Source organism: Schistocerca serialis, chromosome 1 (assembly GCF_023864345.2).
Source record: "Schistocerca serialis cubense isolate TAMUIC-IGC-003099 chromosome 1, iqSchSeri2.2, whole genome shotgun sequence".
Classification (NCBI taxonomy): domain Eukaryota; kingdom Metazoa; phylum Arthropoda; class Insecta; order Orthoptera; family Acrididae; genus Schistocerca; species Schistocerca serialis.
The window spans coordinates 368,019,292-368,036,762 of NC_064638.1; the positions used below are offsets into that span (position 1 = coordinate 368,019,292).

Consider the following 17,471-nt stretch of genomic DNA (forward strand, 5'->3'; position numbering starts at 1 on the left):
TGACCATTTATTTTTCTACTTTTGCTACCTACCGCTAGATGGCTGTTGTGTTTGTCGTTGGTTTGTCTTCACTTGTACTCTTTGTTCCGGCACAGTTTTTGATCTATATAACCAAATATTTCTGGAATTATTTGTTAATTGGCCAGTTTATAGTTTTCGTCTTATATTAAAATGTATAGTATATTTTAAATTACTCATTGTTCTTAAATATTGTGTGCTTTTGTGTTATATATATCGTAAACGACTCCGTTGGTTAGTCCTGTTCCGCCCTGTGACCCCCTCTTATTCATCGAGGAATCCGACGAGAAGTGGAGGATTGGAATAGTGTGTAGATTGAGTGTGTAGTAAGAGGGGCGTAGTTGTTAAGGGTATTTTTTACAAACCGTAAGTCTCAAATTGATGTATCTTTTAATTAGAATAGAATTGGAAGGCTAAGATTTGTATACATATTGTTTCTCGGGCAAAGAATTGTGGAAATACGGTATGACGCATTGAAGGAGTGCCATCCCGTAAATCGCCATTTTGCCGAGTTTACCGGTGGTGTGTCCGATGTTTGCGTAATTTTAATAACTGACTTCCACTCTCAAATTTTATTATCTAATTATGTATCTGTGCTTCTCGTAAGCGAGAATGTTGTCACTGAATTTGCACGCGTTATCAAATAAGCACCGAGTCTTCACGTGATTCGTTTTCTTCGACCTTCACTTGTTTAAAGACGATTACTAAGAGCATTTAATGAGTGTTGCATTTCAAATTTATTAATGGCAGTGTAGTAAAGTTTTTTTAAAATTTTCTTTGCTGTAAGTATATTCACAGCGTCACGTAAGTCTGCAAGTGGAAAATTGACATTCAGTTGCATGTTTCTGCGTTGTAATATTTCAGGCTGTTATGTGGTTTGGGATGGAGGGAGGGAAGGAGGTAGACTATTCCGACGCTCGTATAAAATTAAAGATTCTGCCCGTGGTCATTTTCGTCCAACTTATCTACTGATAACAGCTCTGTGAAATTTGTTATCTAGTATCGGCTAGTACAGGTTTTAGTGGAATAAAGAGAAATTGGTATTTGCAATGGAAAAATTTGCTCTTGTCAGCTAATGGAATTCCTTTTTGCGTAGTTAACTGCTCAGTATCAAACAGCTGAGGAATTGTCACTGTTAAACAGAAATTCAGTTTTTAAGTGGTTTTAGGACAGCAACAGCGAGTTATTTCCCACTGCCTGTACACTGTAGTAAGAGTTGTCATTTGATGAGTGGTGTGTGGGGGGGAGGGGGGGGGGGAGAGATGAGTGATTAATTCCTCTTAATGATTGTAAAGTTGTGAAATAGTTCCCCAGACAGAAGTATTTAGCATTTTTGTAAGTTTCTGTTTGTGAAGGATACTTCATTTTAGATATCAAATAAGTTATGGTGGACCTTTATTTGTAACAGTATGCCCCAATGGTGTAACAAAACTGTGTATACTGTTTTGGGAACTCGGTATGTGTGACAAGTTTGTCACCTGTTTCACTTGGGGCAAGTGGGTTGCCCATGATAAGTCAGTTTGATAGTGCCAGGTTAGTGAAAGTGTTTGGCAAGTTACCTGCCTTTGAGTAATTTTAAGTGTGTGGTTTTATTGTTTAGCCTGACAGTTTGTTTTGAGGAAACACAAGTTTTCAAGTAGCTGCTGCAGAGATTGATGTGCACTAGTAAGATACGACAATTTGCCAATGAAATTTGCATGATATTTAGTTGTGGAAGATCTAGCACAGGAGTTTAACACTTGTCACTAACTTTGATTGAGGGTGTAAGCTTGTAATAATTACTGAATAAGATTAGGAACTGCCTCAAAGTTAAAGCTTGAAGTATATGGGATAGAGGTAAGTTTCAGAATGTGGGTTAGGTGCATTAGTCTGGCTGTAAATACTTTGGTAAATTTTTTAAAGTATTTCTTCAATGGAGAAATGAGATTTACTTTAGGTTAAAAACTGTTGATATAATCTAAAAACTGATTTGTGTAATCTCTTAATACAGATAGAAGCTAGAGTAAGCTTCTAAAACTGGCACACAAGATAGTAGCTATAAAATGTTGCTGTATGTAAAATTATAAAGAATCTGTTTGAATGTATGCTGGAGATGTCAGTAAACTTAGTTCACTTACTGCTTCTAATGAATATAGAATGTGGTACATGGTTAGGTGTGTGTGTGTGTGTGTGTGTGTGTGTGTGTGTGTGTGTGTGTGTACTGCAAGGTATTGGTGGGGCCATTGAGTGGCTTACTCCGTTGTGTATCCTTAGACTGAAATATTCGAGTCTCGTGTGTGTATTTCTTTCTGGTCAGTCCTGGTCCATCTGTTAATCAGACTGCAATGTCCACCCTGATAGCTTAGTGGTCAGCACCACAATGTCGTGCCAAGGGCCTGGGTTAGATTCCCGGCTGGGTCGGAGATTTTCTCCACTCGGGGATTGGGTTGTGTTATCATCTCATCCTCATTGACACGCAAGTTGCCGAAGGGGCGTCAAGACTTGCACCAGGTAAACGATCTACCTGACGGGAGGCTCTAGCCACATGAAATGACATATCTTCTGACTGCATGATATCTAGGTGTATTTATGTATGTGCGAATAAGGTGCTAAGTTTCCAATTGACCATTTCTGAGTTAAGTGCTTAAGAAAGTTCGTTTTGTGCAATGCTCTTGGGCAATCTGAAACATACCTGTACCATGATATGCTTTTCGCAGGATCATCATTAGATTAGGATACTCCTCATGTATTGACTGTTCAGTTTTTTCAGTGGTAACAGAAAAAGATTTTTTCCTCATTCCTCTACTTCTCACAATTCAGGGCTAGGGACTTGTTCTGGCCTTAGTTCCCTCTCAAAATTTTCTATTTTGACCCACTTTCCTCTGAATTTGTATTGTGAAGTCTTCTTTCATTCTTTATTCCATTTGTTCCAGATGTCCTTTCTACTTTTTCTGTTCTGTCATGTACTGCAAAAATACTCAATTATTTTCTGGTGTTTCCATTAGGAATACTGTTCAACTTAGTCAAACCTGTGGCCACTCGGAATTTTTCAGTTGTCCGAACATTGCTAAAATGTTTGCTATTTCTAACCTAGGCTTCACTGCCTCTGAGTAAAACAGGTACCAGCCGGCGCCACGGTGGCAGAGCGGTTCTAGGCGCTTCAGTCTGGAACCATGAGACTGCTGCGGTCACAGGTTCGAATTCTGCCTCGGGCATGGATGTGTGTGATGTCCTTAGGATAGTTAGGTTTAAGTAGTTCTAAGTCGAGAGGACTGACGACCTCAGATGTTAAGCCCCATGGTGCTCAGAGCCATTTTTAGAACAGGTACCGCAGTCACTGTCTAACAGAATATTTGTTTCTTTGTGTATTTTAATGTTGTGTATAGTCACATAGGCTGTTTGATGCCCACAGTCTTATCTTGGTAATTTAGCTTCCGAGGTAATTGAAGTGCTGAACTTGTTCCAAAATCTGTTCTTCTATCTGCTGATTTTGGGTAGATTTGGCAGTTAAGAAGTAAGTGATTGGTTGTGGTTATGCACCCAGTTAACGGTGAAGTAGGTGGGGGAGGAGGATCATGGAAAACATTGTGTACTAGCTAAGTATTGAGACTAGATTTGTACCTCAGCTCATTTTGCATTGATTAGCAGACTGCTTAAAGTTAAACCATTGTTGTCTGAGAATGGCCAGTAATTTTTTTTTTTTTAAATGGGTAAAACTTGCAACGAAGCTTGTGCAGTTCGCAGAATTCCTGAATTTTTGTAAAACATATCCTTTGTGGGACTAAGACCTTTCTGCAGGTCACAAAGGCCCCTTGGAGTAAACAGGGAAAATTAGTGGAAACAGATACTTCGTAACAGTGGATGGTTAGCATTGGTTTCAGGTAGAATTGTTCGTTTGTAAAATTTAAGTTGGCTAAACATCTACAGAAGTAGTTAATCATAATGGTAACATTGGTAGGAGTGTGGTGGCATTAGCCATTGCTGGTACTGCTTAACCCTTAACTTTTGAGGTGTTAAAAAATATTTTTTATGGGTGTAATCCTATTATGAATTATACATACAGTGTGTTGTTGTAACGTGTTACAAACTCTCGACTTCCAGAGGGGAGTGAGTATATAACATTTTGAATAGGAATCCATCTCGGGGGGGGAAACAGTAAATGACAGTACAGTGTGTAAATTATAGGTGCCAACATCTGTAAATGTATAAATATACAAGGTGATTCTGTGATGCTAGACTTTCTAGGATGGGCCAGGATACATGTATCAATTTGAGGTAAGAAACAAGTCGAAAATTCCAAGAGAAAGCAGTCCTAATCCCTCTGATAGTGGGAATGTAGGCTGGTACTGTTGTTGCAAAGATTGTGTGGAAAGAGGTTGTAGTAAGGAGGATAACAAAGTAGTAGTCCAGTAAATATCGGTTTTAAAATGTATGCACTTCATCTTTGCTACTTGAAAACCCATATCTACTAGAGTGCTCATAATTCTGAAGGTATGCATTTGAGCCCATGTGTAAGAGATTTTTTACTGTTGTTTCGTAGTACCACCTCCGAAAGTTGCCTATATTATAGTTTAACCAACAGCAGTACCAGTATAAGTGTATTTTACCAGCTAGTTTCTGGTATAGGGACCCTTATCTCAAATTGATGCATTTATCCTTCATCATTCTACACAGTTTGCTACATCACAGAAGCACCATGCATATACATAACATTCATAAGTCCTGCACCTATAACTTTCACACTATGTAGTGTTATTGGATGAGGTTTCTGTACATTGTTACTATTCAAAATATTATGTACCAACTCCTCTCTACAAGGCCTACAAGTTAGTAGTGGGAATTTCTGAACACCCTTTATAGATGTGTAGCTCTTTAAAGTTAAAACTATTACTTTTTGAAAGTCATCAGCCTTGGACTTTCATTAAACATCCTTAAACGTCTGTAATTTGTGTGGATAGGAGGTAAAGCCAAATATTTAACAATAGTTTTTTGTGGGAAGAAGTCTTGGTGCTGGGAGCACAGTGCTTATCTCGTACCACATGTGAGCACTAGTCAACTGAGAACTGTCATTAACTTCTAATAGAGTAATATTTTTCACTATAAAATTAACTAGCCGAGCTGCTAAATTCAGTGTTAAATGCAGGAACACCAGTCATTCTTTATTGGAAGTGCTGTCTTAATGATCTAATACAGGATAGACTGAGAGTGTGTGTTTAGATTATCCAAAGATGCACACAAGAAAGATACCTAGCAGCAACCACCTCAACCAAGACACGATAGCCAGGCTACAAATGTATGACTGTATTGTCTTTAGTGGCAGAGAATGTATTGGCACTGAAAAAATAGGAAGCTTTAGTTTTTCAAAGGCGTATTCTTGTCAGAGTATACCCAGCTCAGGATATTAAGTTTGACAAAATAATAAAAATGCAGTTTATGTAAAGGGCCTAAAGTGTAGTGATAGAAATTGCAGCAACCAGTTGCACACATAAAGCAACATCAGTTTTTTATGAGTTGCTGTCCAGTAAAGAATTTTTTCCTGTGATAAGATCATGCAGTCATCATAGTATTGTATGAAGGGTGAATACTGTAACTTTGCATTACATAACTACAGTTGCTAGTTTGCAATCCTCAGAAATGCTGTTCTCTATGAACAAGTGGTAAATATGTTAATGTGTGTTAACGAAAGCTATAGTTGCCTAAGCTGTGATGAGTAGGTTAATGTCTTGGAATGTGACATTGCAGCAGAAAATAATTCTGCTTGGAATTGGATTTCCAAACTTCAGCTACATGTGCATTGTATTACTGGATTGACACACCCACATATTGTTTTGTGTTGAGGTAAAGTGAAGGCTATTTGAGCACTAGTGCTACACTGAGCATGATTTTAATTGAATTAGTACGCTCCTAAAAGCTTGAACTAACCCACCCAGTTAAGAGGTACTAGTTTAATGTGAATCAAAAACAGTGCAACTCTGTTGTTAAACAGACATTACCAGAGATGAAAGGAGTAATGACACCACCTGTGAAAGGTGACATCTTAGTCCTGGCATGTGATATTGAGCTTTATTGTATGGCTTTGACAGCTCATGTGGGAGATTGTTAACCAAGGCAGCATGGTCATCACATTGTTCACTAATTCAGTTCACAAAAATTTCCAGACAAATTAATGCACATTTTGTGCCATTGTGATTTTCTATAATTTGTCTGGTCCAGTGTGGATTTGAAATGGACAGCATGTATAAGATGGGCATGTATGATCTTTTTTAGCAGTGGCAGCTTGTTTTGTGAAGTTTCCAGTAGCTTACTTTCTACATCAAATTACATCTTTCACACTTGCCATTTTGGGATAAAAAATGTTTTAGTAGTCCTTGAGAGAAACGGTGGTTCTCTGTGAAGTTCCTATTGCTGTTCTATAACTGTTGTCAACTAAAACTGTGTGCTGGCAGTAACCAGTTCCTGTGTACTTAAAGAAGTGACATTAAATTTATACATAATGTAGGTACATCCACTGTAAATGCAGTACTTAAGCTGCAAAACATCTCACATTCATCCTCAACACAAAGGAGAGGATTTGGGTAGCATTTGTGATAAGTAGGTAACAGGCAGCTGATATTACTTTCAGAATTAAATTATTTAGAACAATCCATTCTTATTCATTGTGCTCTTGTTCAGTTTGAAAAATGGAATATAATTTTTCTCTTGTTTTGATAAATTGAACAGAAGTAGTATTTTGTGATGTAATCATAAAGTATGGCTTGTAAAGTTCATTGGACAAATTTAGTATTCCCTTAAGTTGAAATAAAGTCCAGAGGCTGAGTTTCCTGTGATCAAGTTTCAAACTTTGATGCTGAAGATTTCACAGAATTGTTTTGGTTAGAATATATGAAACAATTCAGAGTATCTATCTCATTCTAGTTTTTGCACCAAATGTCGTTACATATGTATCTGTGGTTACATACCATTATTAGGCTACTCTTGAAACAGTTGGCAAGTTGCCATTGTACTTTCAGCTGTTCAGGTAAAAATAACTATAGAATTTGTTACCTGATAACTTTGCTTTGGTTGACATGACCAACACAAGAATCCTATCTGACAGACCTAAATTTTTATACGACATCCCTGAATTCCAGTAAATGCTGGTGTGGTTCCTATAATAAAACAATCTGCGAATATTGTCCTCTTCTTCGTAAAACTAGATAATTATATTTTGGAGGCTGTATAAAAGTAGTGGTCCATTTGTATTTTTATAGTTAAGATGTAGTTTCAAGAATCTTAGAAGTCTCACTTATAACAAACTTTATTAAATATTTGAAAATGCAGTCAACATTGTGCAAATGTCGAGACAAGGCTATCTTACAGATAAGTCTCTTACAGTCCAGTTAGTGTAGTCAGCAAAATTTCACTGTTCCAATATATACTAAACATTAGATTACACAAAAAATCACTCGACCCAAAAACCTGCCTGGGGAGGCGGAAGTGTACTACGCTCTAGCCTGGCCTGTAAATTGTAATACCATGACATTGAGTACATTTGAAAAATTAATAAAGGAATAATACTACTCATGAAAACTAATGGGGTAGCTTCCATTACTCACAGGAGAGGGAATCTCATAATTTTTCTATTAGTTATTGTGTGTGTGTGTGTGTGTGTGTGTGTGTGTGTGTGTGTGTGTGTGTGTGTGTGTGTGTGTGTGTCACCAAAAAATTTTTCCTCGTCGATTGGACTCTGCAGGTCAATGAGGAGTGTATAATGTTGCATTTTTGTGTAGCGCGCTGATAATTGCGTAAGTTGGCAGTATTGATCGGCGCGTAGATGGGAGGGGCGCTCTGGTCGGTGGAGCCGCCTGGCGGGAGTGCGCAACGCGACGGGCGCGCCCGATCGATCCGGCGCAGTTCACGCGTAGGGCGAGAGCTCCCGGGCAGCGGCGCTCAGCTCTTCAGTAGTGTTCTACGCCACTCGGTGTCGCGACCAGTCCCAGGCTAGGCTGCAAGACCGGGTGGACAAATGTAGGCTGTTGTGTTGTGTGAACGGTCGTTGATTACTTAGTGGATTCAAGTGCCTGTGATATCCAGTATTAAGACTTTCTCGCAGCGTCATTGCGAATTTTCATTCAGTAAGTTTTTTCAGAACATGCTTTGAAAGAGACAAGATTTTCGAATAATGGTACCGCGTTGTCTCAGTCCACTATTGCACACTAAGCGTTTGTAGTGCGGTTGTCGTTTAGCTGAACTGCATGTTTGGAACAAAATGCTTGTAGCTTAAGACACCGTAGCCATCCTGCTCTGGTTTCAGCTAATGCATTACTTTCTATCCAGCAGTCCGATAAACCCACCCTACACAAATGTCTGTGGACAAAGAGGAGTTGGTTCAGCGAGCGAAGCTTGCCGAGCAGGCCGAGCGGTACGATGACATGGCCGCTGCGATGAAGGCCGTTACGGAGACAGGCGTCGAGCTCTCCAACGAGGAAAGGAACCTTCTATCGGTCGCCTACAAGAATGTTGTGGGTGCCCGGCGTTCGTCATGGCGAGTTATATCGTCAATTGAACAGAAGACGGAAGGTTCAGAAAGGAAGCAGCAGATGGCAAAGGAGTACAGAGAAAAGGTCGAGAAGGAGTTGAGAGAAATCTGCTACGACGTTCTCGTAAGTACAGCCTTTCATTTACTTATCCTTACTATTTTGAAACTTTTCAGTCCTGCCTTACGTTGCGCTTATGATAGGATAACTTAATGCTGCAGCTGAAAATGCTCTCGTGCCGTTTGTTAGCTCTATAAGTTATGAAATACTGATTCAGGTTGACGTAATTGTCATCAGAAAGGTAAGTTAAGCGTGACTGTTAAATGTAAAGATTTGCGAGGAATTGGTTATTAAGTTAAAGTATTGGAAAAGCTTTAACGATTTTTATCTGATAACGGTCTAATGAAAACAACCCAGAGAATTGTTCCCATAACGTAATGCATTTCCTCCGTAGGTTTCGCGTGCGGTTCCTTATTTGTCTCGGCGCGTGTCGGTCGCACGTTGCGGATGACGTAAGCGGCGATGGCGAAACAGGGTGAGGTATTCAGGCTGCGTCACTTGTTTCCTCTGGTTCCTTCACTTGTATCAACAGTGACGCCATGGGCGGTAAAAGAATTTCTACAGCGTCCGTGCCGCGGCAAATGCCCCTAGAGGTTCTTAAAATGGAGAATTTCGTGTGTCGAGAATAATGCCTGTTGGCGCAGAGGCAGTAGTTTCCCTTGATTTTTTTTTTTTTTTTTTTTTTTTTTTTTTTTTTTTTTTTTTTTTTTTGTTGGGTAAAACATTTCGTCCTTACATGCGTGGAAATGTGACTTCTAGTATGTTTCAAGATCTTCTTCTGGCGGGAAATCTTTAATTGTAGAAATGGTTTCTATGTCTAAAAGATCAGAAATTATGCGCACTTGAAATTTTAGACCTAACCTGACCCACGCTTCTTAGCTACGAGTCAGTGCACGGTACGTCTCTGACGAGTCTTTGGCAGTGTGAGGCACTCTCCAGGATTAGATGTACTCTGACGTCATCATCTGGGAATAAGCTCCGACCGGGAGAGGTTGCTGTGAGCTTGGCTCTGCTTCAGCTTTTTCTTTTCACTAGCTTCGGAAAAATATCCGAGGCAAATGGGCTAAACACTTCCTTTCCTTACGTCAACAAAATTAAATACGGAGCTTGGGAAGAGTCCAGTTTAAAGATTGTCCCCGTCACTTCACCTGCATTTTCGTTTCTTTGTGGAAAATTAGTTTTACAGGGCACTTCAGAGTGTTTTCCGACCAATTTTGCGAATGAAGAGAAATGCTTTCGAAAATTGCAGTTTTGATAGTGCAACAATGTGAAAACGCAATGCCAATAGTGGTGAGGTAGACAACATAGATTCGTATTGCTATAGTTAAATCGTTATTCCGTCGGTACTGTCTGGAGGAACCTAATTCAGTGTTCAGTTGCATGAAGTTACGTCTGGGCAGGAGCTGCTAGGTATATTATACTAACCGCTCAAAGGGTTTTGGCAAGTACTTACGTTTAATGGGCGTTGTCAGTGTATTTGGGCAAACGATCGTTTAAATTGGTCCGTAGTCATGAAATTGCTGAAATTTGGGATGGTTTCCTCGTCGCGGCCATAAGTACTTGTTTCGCTTCACCCATATCAGTGACGTAATCAGCTTGCAGTTAGATCTGTCGTTACGAGCGTAGAAGCAAATAAGCATACAGAGCAGACAGACAATGGATTACGAAGAAAATTATTTTGTGCTTGATACGGTTCACGGTCGACGCGGACCGCTTAGTAATAGCAAAAAATGTGTGCGTCGGTTAACTGCAGGAAGATTGGCAATCTGTCACGAAGCAGTGACAGATATGCTCGCGTGGTCATGGTTACGTTAACTATTTTTGTGCGCCGCGGAAGTATCTTACCTAAACTGGAATAATTTATCCTTTTCCGGTGGTAGTGCCTATCAAAACGTATTTGCATGTCTGAATCGCTCTACGAACCGCCACAGCTTTTTGCGCTGGTATAGCCATTGTTAAAACTTAGAGGTTTTACCTACACGCTTTGGGTGCGCCGCTTCACCTGTCTTTATTGAATGCTTGAATAACGTGAAGACTGAGTGCTGACTTTGTCCTGAGGTAGAGGAGTACAGTCTCGATAAAACTTAAAAGGTACAAATATGGCTACCATCCAAATAACATTGGGAGAATGCCTTGCAGAAAATTTTGCTTGCTTATACGTTTGGGAAAATTCATTGCACGGACTCGTCGTAACCTTCAAGTGGCACTTCAAAGTAGGTGGAACCTCTCCATCCCCAGGTGAACATTGCGCCTTAGGTGAACGCCAAAATTTTATAAATAAGTTACGATCTACAGTTTTGGGGAAATATTTCATCGTCTAACTTCGCCAATCTGTCGTTGGATTTAGTTCGTCACATAAGACTGCCTTTGACAGTAAAATGCGTAACTAGTGGCTAAGTATATTGGCTGCTTTCGTTGAGGTGTGATGTAAATTGCCACCTTTCTATTATCTAACCCGAAAGATTATAACGCATACATGTACGAATATGCAGTATAAATTTTGTTCCAGTGAACCTGCCTCAATATTCTTGGTTGCAAATGGGCAGGGATAGAACGGTCTATCCAGAACCGGCTTGTTCAAATGACGCTAAAGACCATCCGCATCGGCGAGGTGGGGGGGGGGGGGGGGTGCTGCATCCGAGACCGTCGTCTCCAGATTGCGTTAATTTCCCATGTTCGGCTTGCCTTTCATCAGCAATCCGTGAAGACTTGAGCATTACAGAGAACAAGCATTTAGTACAATGGGTAGCTCATCTCCGTAAGATTTCTTCCGAACTTACAGGTGCCATCCATATAGATTATTTACGGGTAAGTACATGGTAAAATTCTACGGAGATGGCAAATGACTGATTTGATATGACATGACGTAAAGAGTGATTTAAGTTGCGTGTCAGCTTAGGTGTTTATTCATTAGCAGCGTGCTGCTGATAGGAGTGATTTGTGGGCACAACGCACGTTTCGTCCATTTTAAACAGATACGTTTATCGATCTTTGTGAAGAAATACCTGGTACCATGCAGCCCTTGGATACTGTTTTAGGCGTTTTCTTAATGTCCAGAAGTAAGTTTTGTGTTCTATTGAAAAAGCAATTTGGCTTTTAATAACGCCCTCGAAATGCGTTGATTGACCTGTTCACTACGCATTTGTAGTATGCTGTTAAGGCAACATCATCTCGCGAGTTTCGGCCTTAGTGTCACTGTCAGTCCCTTACTTTTGAAACATCGTGCAGAATTAACGGAATTGACGACAGGTGGAAATTAATTCCGGAATTTTATAAAGTAAAAGCGCACTGCTGTTTCAGACAATGGACTGAATATAGCGTAAACCAACCTGTTATATTTGACTTGCAAAACAACTTTAAAATCGTAAAACATTCTAAATATTCTTCTGGGACTTTCAACCCGGAGGGTTCAAGGACGCGAAAGGCATGTGTAGTAGACTGTATATCGGAAGTATGTCAGATGCGTGTTAAGTTAACGCAGAAACGTGAGGCAACGACGCTGTGACAGGGTGTGCCGCGTGCAGTGGGCTGTCGCTGAGTCACCAGCACTGTTGCCAGGTGCCACCTGGGCGACAGCCGGCGCTGCATTCCGTTGTGCCGTAGCCATACCAGCTGTGACTCGCGTACCGCAACAAGCAGTCTCAGCTCATTCATTCAGCCCTATTAAATTGGTGTATCTATTTTCATGGTCCTACCAACAGCGGATGAAGTCGGCGCAACAGATCGCCCAGCAGTCGTGCGCATTGTCAAATGTGACAAATTTACATCCCTGTTCAGTGGGAATGATTTACTTAGTTTAGGTAATATTTAATTTTGCGTCCTTACGTTGGAGTGTGTAGAGTATAAAATTGCACCAATTTTACTTGTATTAAGTTCGTACAATTCAGTTAGCTCACTAGCTTCTGGTGGCGTAAGTTTTACTTCTACCTCATGAGTGTTTGTATTTCATCCATAGGAAAGATTCTAGTAACACTGCCTGTGCTTACTGCCCAGAACAGACTTGTAAACTTATTTCTTTTACAGGGCCTGTTAGATAAGTACCTTATTCCAAAAGCAAGTAATGCTGAAAGCAAAGTATTTTACCTGAAGATGAAGGGAGATTATTACAGGTACCTTGCAGAAGTTGCCACAGGAGAAAACAGGAATAGTAAGTAATACTTTCTTGAGAAATATGAAAGACATAAAATTATTGGAGCAGTAGCTAAGGCACATTTATAAAATTTTATATTTTGGAAGTCTTTCTTGGTCCTTTTATGCTTAATTGATGAATGTAACTATTGATTTCTGCAAAGTTTAGTCTTCACAATTTTCTGTAGTGATAAGAGGTTAGTTTACAAGACGGGAATACAAGGTGAACAGACATGATGCATTTTCACAGTTCATGATTTCATTTGTAAACATGTTTAGAGTTCTGTCACTGCATGCTGAGAATTTGTAACTTTCATATAGTGTTCAAAAAAAAGTCTGCATCAGCTTTGAGTTGGACTGTTAGGTAGTAATAAAGGGACATATTTGTAAGGGAACAAAATTAAAATTTAGGCACCACCTGCTTTTCTTTGAAGACACTTTAAGCATATGCAATTTGTACAGTTCTTGGAAAGATAGTTCTGAGGAAACTAATTCATAAGCCTATTTTCATTTTGCTCCAATCATTGCTCAACATTACTTTAAGCAAATGTTGTCATAGTTTCATCAGTTAATATATGCTTTTTCATTGTACTTCTGTAACGTCTAACTTCTCCCAGATAACTGAGCATTACCACCTGCATAGTAGCCACAGTGAATAAGACTTAAAACTGGACAAGTTTTTGTCACATACTTGTCACCATTTTTACAAATTTTCTTTCCAGCAGAACCAAGAAGTTTTGATGATTTTCACATACGTCAGAAATTGTGACATAACAAATTAAAAATTCTTTTAAGTTTGATATGGAATACTTCCCTTTGATAAGTGGAAAACTATTTCTTGCAGCTGTTGTGGATGACTCTCAAAAGGCATACCAGGATGCCTTTGAAATCAGCAAGGCCAAAATGCAGCCTACCCATCCAATCAGGCTGGGGCTGGCACTCAACTTTTCCGTGTTTTACTATGAAATCTTAAATTCGCCAGACAAAGCGTGTCAGTTGGCGAAACAGGTTGGTTTCTTTGACTTCAGGTGACGGACCTTCTTCTAGGTTGAAGGCAGTGCTGATGGCAGACTGGTTGCTTAGTTTCATGTTACAAAACTACTTAAATGTGTGAGAAAAGTTAATAAAATTGCTGGTCGACAAAGTTCAGGGAAAGTAAACTGCATCTAATCGCACATTTAAGTAAGTTTAATTTTTCGTGTGATATCTTCGAAAAGTAATGGTCAAATGTTTTCTTTTGCCTTTTTATTAGCGGTAGTGGATGATTCGCAGAAAGCGTATCAAGAAGCATTTGATATTGCAAAGTCAAAAATGCAGCCAACCCATCCAATACGTTTGGGTTTAGCACTAAATTTCTCCGTATTCTATTATGAAATTATCAATTCTCCAGCGAGAGCGTGTCATCTTGCAAAACAGGTAGGCCCAAGATTGGGTTACGGAGGTTCCCATTTGTGTTGAAAGAAGAGTTGCTGATACTTCTTAACTAATGTAATCAGCATGCCCTATCAGGACTCCAACGCTAACATATTGTGTGTTATGCAATAATTGTCTGGCCCTTCCATGATTTGCATGTTATCTGAATTACTCGAGTTGTGGAGTTTACTAAAATGTATTTGATAGTGGAATGAAAATATAATGGATGTTAGTGAACAAAATATTGTGTAGACAAAACCTTAGAGTAGCAAACCAGTCTGCACAGCAGTGTTGCGCTAATGTTTTCAAATGATTTACATAAAATTACTGGTGTTACATTGTCTAATATTACAAACTTTCTGTAGTTCAATAACAAAAATAATTTTTCATATAGTGTAATTGGATAGATGAACTGCTCTAGTGGTGGCAAGAAAACGCAAATACAGGTTTTGCATTAGTAAAACCTTTCTCTGCTGTTGCTGCTTGATGATTAGTTAATCTATACAGTTGCCTTATAAACGTAAAGTTGTCACTAATATGTCCTGTTTAATATTTACCTTCATCAAAAATAGTTATGCTGCTTCGTGTAGTCAACTAAATACTAACAGTTTTGAACAAATTGGCAAAGATTATTCCATTCTAAATACAAAGCAGTAAAACAGTGATGTCTGTAAATGACAGCCTTGTTGTGGTCCAAATACATTGTTGCAATGTTGTTTTGTTAAATGTCGGATGTGTAATAGCCTTCTGACCATTGCAGTATCTCTTACTATTTCTTCATGAAATTGTTTGTAAAAGATTCAGAGCATAGTTTTTACACATCTCTTGAATTAAGAACAATTAAATTTTGCACCATAATGGCCTTACTACAGCTGTGGTTTTAAGGTTTAGGAATGGTGCACATAAAAATAGTGGAATCAACAGCCTTCTTTAATACTGAAATGAGGGTTCGCTTTTCACTTACAGTTTAAATGCTGATCGTGTTACATGTATGAGAAATTTTAAGTGGTTTTACTAATAACAATCTTTGTAACAGGCATTCGACGATGCCATAGCTGAACTGGATACGCTAAACGAAGACAGCTACAAAGACTCTACCCTCATAATGCAGCTGCTGAGGGACAACCTCACTCTGTGGACCTCGGACACGCAAGGGGATGGGGATGAACCTCAAGAAGGGGGTGATAACTGATCTGGCCCTCCGCGAGAACCGTCAAATCCCTGTTCCAAGTAACTGTATTGAAATCCTTCCTATCTTCGTACCTGCTTCCATTCCAGTCCTTCCCAAATCCTGATCCTTTATCCTTCGATTTTGGTCAAATCGGTATATTATTATTATAAGGAAACATTCACACATCTACACGTGCAAACACAGTCTTCAGTCTACAAAGAAAAGGTTCGTTCACCTTTACAAGAATTTTGAACAAGCCTTTCAGTATGTGGCTTCCCTCTGTTTCTGAAAGAAATGCTAGTGCAGCATGCGAATGGTTTTAAGAAATCTACCTGAGTTGTGTTCCTAGCTGAACATGACATCAGAGCATAGTATCTTGCAGTAATAAAATTTTGGTTTCTCATAGGCTACATTATGTATGTTTGGAGTTGTGTTTTTGAAATATTTATTGTGGAAAAGTGCAGAAGATTAAATTTGCTGCAAGGACACTTAACATTGATGTAGAAAAGTGCATATTAGTTGTGGAAACTGATTTCATTCCAGAAGCAAAGTAACCCACAAAAATACTGTAAGAGTGCAGTTGTAATTTGTATGTAATTTTTGTCTTGTCAGATTTGTCATGGCATTTTTTCTCTTTCTCATGCTGTGGAGAGACTCACAATGTTTTATTATTGCATTGAAACAATCCATTTAACAAGCCAAATTACTGAAAAATCAATGTGCGAAATAAAAATCATAAAATAAAATTGCAGCCTATTATTTATACTAGAATGTAAGGTATAAACTACATCACTTTTTATAAAATGCCTTTTTAAAAAATAGCCATCTGTTCATAAAATTAAAAACATTAAGTTACAATAAAAATTAAATTTATCTGCCAATATCAGTTTTGTCACTTTTTTAAATTGTTTATATTTAATTTGTTCATGTGAGAACTTAAATAAAACGGAGGTGTTAACAAGTTATTGCCTTCATTTCAGTTTAGACAAAATGTTACATTAATCTTGACCAACAGTTTTGAATGATAGTTTGCCATTGGAATTCATAGTTTGGCTTCAGAGATTGCTACTTTACTGCGTGCCCTCTTCATGAAATTTTAATTTAAAAGTAAATTTTGCAGTAAATTGCTTACTATCTACATGGACAACATTTCAAAACAGGAGTGTGAATGGATAGCTTAAATATTTGATTATGCAACACTTAGAAAGTTTGCTTAAATACATGTAATTGTAAGAGACAATGCACCATAACATTGCTGGTTGTAATGCTTGTTTCTCCTCCTGTTAAAGTGTGTGCATTCCCTGGAAAGTAGGAGAGAAGTGATTAAGACCTGTTAGCCTTGTGCAGATTTTTTTGGTGGGCTGCTTTAAAAACATGGCACTTGGATTTTATTTTTTAATATGCTGAATGTGCCTTTTAACTCCAGGGCCTAAAAGGTTGTTAGTTCTTATGTTTGAGTTAAGCCTACAGTGCTGCAGGAAAATACAGCTATTACGGAAAGTGAATATAGGCTCAGATAAGTGAGGTACAAAATTGAGAAATAAGTTGCTGAGAAAGTTAACATACTGTGACATTTTGCTTCCTATTTTTGCACAATGTAGATTTCATATTGCTTGTGTAAGTCATCTTGATGTGGATGTGTTCCCATTCTGAAGTCTTTGTTCCCATATATAAACATGTTTCATATGTTTTCAAAATTGCCCTACCTCCACCCAATTTTGCTTCAGTGTAACATATTGCTATGCATAGTAAATTGATGTTTATACTTCATAAATTAATACATTTCAAAGAGGTGGTGTTTGTAAATAAAAGTATAAAATTTAAAGAAGGTCCTTTTCTTATGAGAAACCTGTTCACCTGTAGTCTCCAAGTATTGGTACCAGGCAATCTGGGAAAAATGATAGCTTGACATTAAAAATTAAGTGTAATATGTTTCACACTTGTAGATATTGGGTAAGTTAACACTAAGTTCATTATAAAAGGTAGAAAGTTGAATTGGAACACTTTCATAAATTTACGCTGCAGTTTTCTGTGGAAGAGTGTAATGGTGTTCAGAGTACTTTCATACAAATTCACTTTGGAAACCTAGTGACCTTGGTGGAAAGTGCCCTTGTACAGTGGTCCTATGTAAATACATAAATTACCAGAACTTTACAGGATGCATTAGCCTAATTATTTGTACAGGA

The 17,471-nt window shown here is 38.6% G+C and overlaps 1 protein-coding gene across 5 annotated transcripts; it reads left to right on the forward strand.

The window, feature by feature from the left end:
- Positions 1 to 229: 229 nt before the first annotated feature.
- Positions 230 to 17,113, forward strand: LOC126470507 (14-3-3 protein zeta). Of its 5 annotated transcripts, none has more exons than XM_050098430.1 (5): positions 230 to 384; positions 8,317 to 8,639; positions 12,597 to 12,720; positions 13,546 to 13,709; positions 15,151 to 17,113. In XM_050098430.1, the coding sequence occupies exons 2-5, from the start codon at positions 8,340 to 8,342 to the stop codon at positions 15,304 to 15,306; spliced, it is 744 nt and encodes a 247-aa protein (XP_049954387.1). In that variant the 5' UTR covers positions 230 to 384; positions 8,317 to 8,339; the 3' UTR covers positions 15,307 to 17,113. The 5 variants fall into 5 exon arrangements, with proteins under 5 accessions (XP_049954387.1, XP_049954370.1, XP_049954360.1 ...); XM_050098413.1 differs by lacking the exon at positions 13,546 to 13,709 and adding an exon at positions 13,954 to 14,117 and having other exon boundaries at positions 233 to 384; positions 8,314 to 8,639; XM_050098403.1 differs by having other exon boundaries at positions 234 to 384; positions 8,314 to 8,639.
- Positions 17,114 to 17,471: the final 358 nt, after the last annotated feature.

Excerpts from the sequence above, each read along its gene's own strand:
- LOC126470507 (XM_050098430.1), top strand. The coding sequence starts at position 8,340 with ATGTCTGTGGACAAAGAGGAGTTGGTTCAGCGAGCGAAGCTTGCCGAG. Across the intron at positions 8,640-12,596 it reads AAATCTGCTACGACGTTCTC|GGCCTGTTAGATAAGTACCT; the intron begins GTAAGTACAGCC and ends TTTCTTTTACAG. Across the intron at positions 13,710-15,150 it reads CGTGTCAGTTGGCGAAACAG|GCATTCGACGATGCCATAGC; the intron begins GTTGGTTTCTTT and ends TCTTTGTAACAG.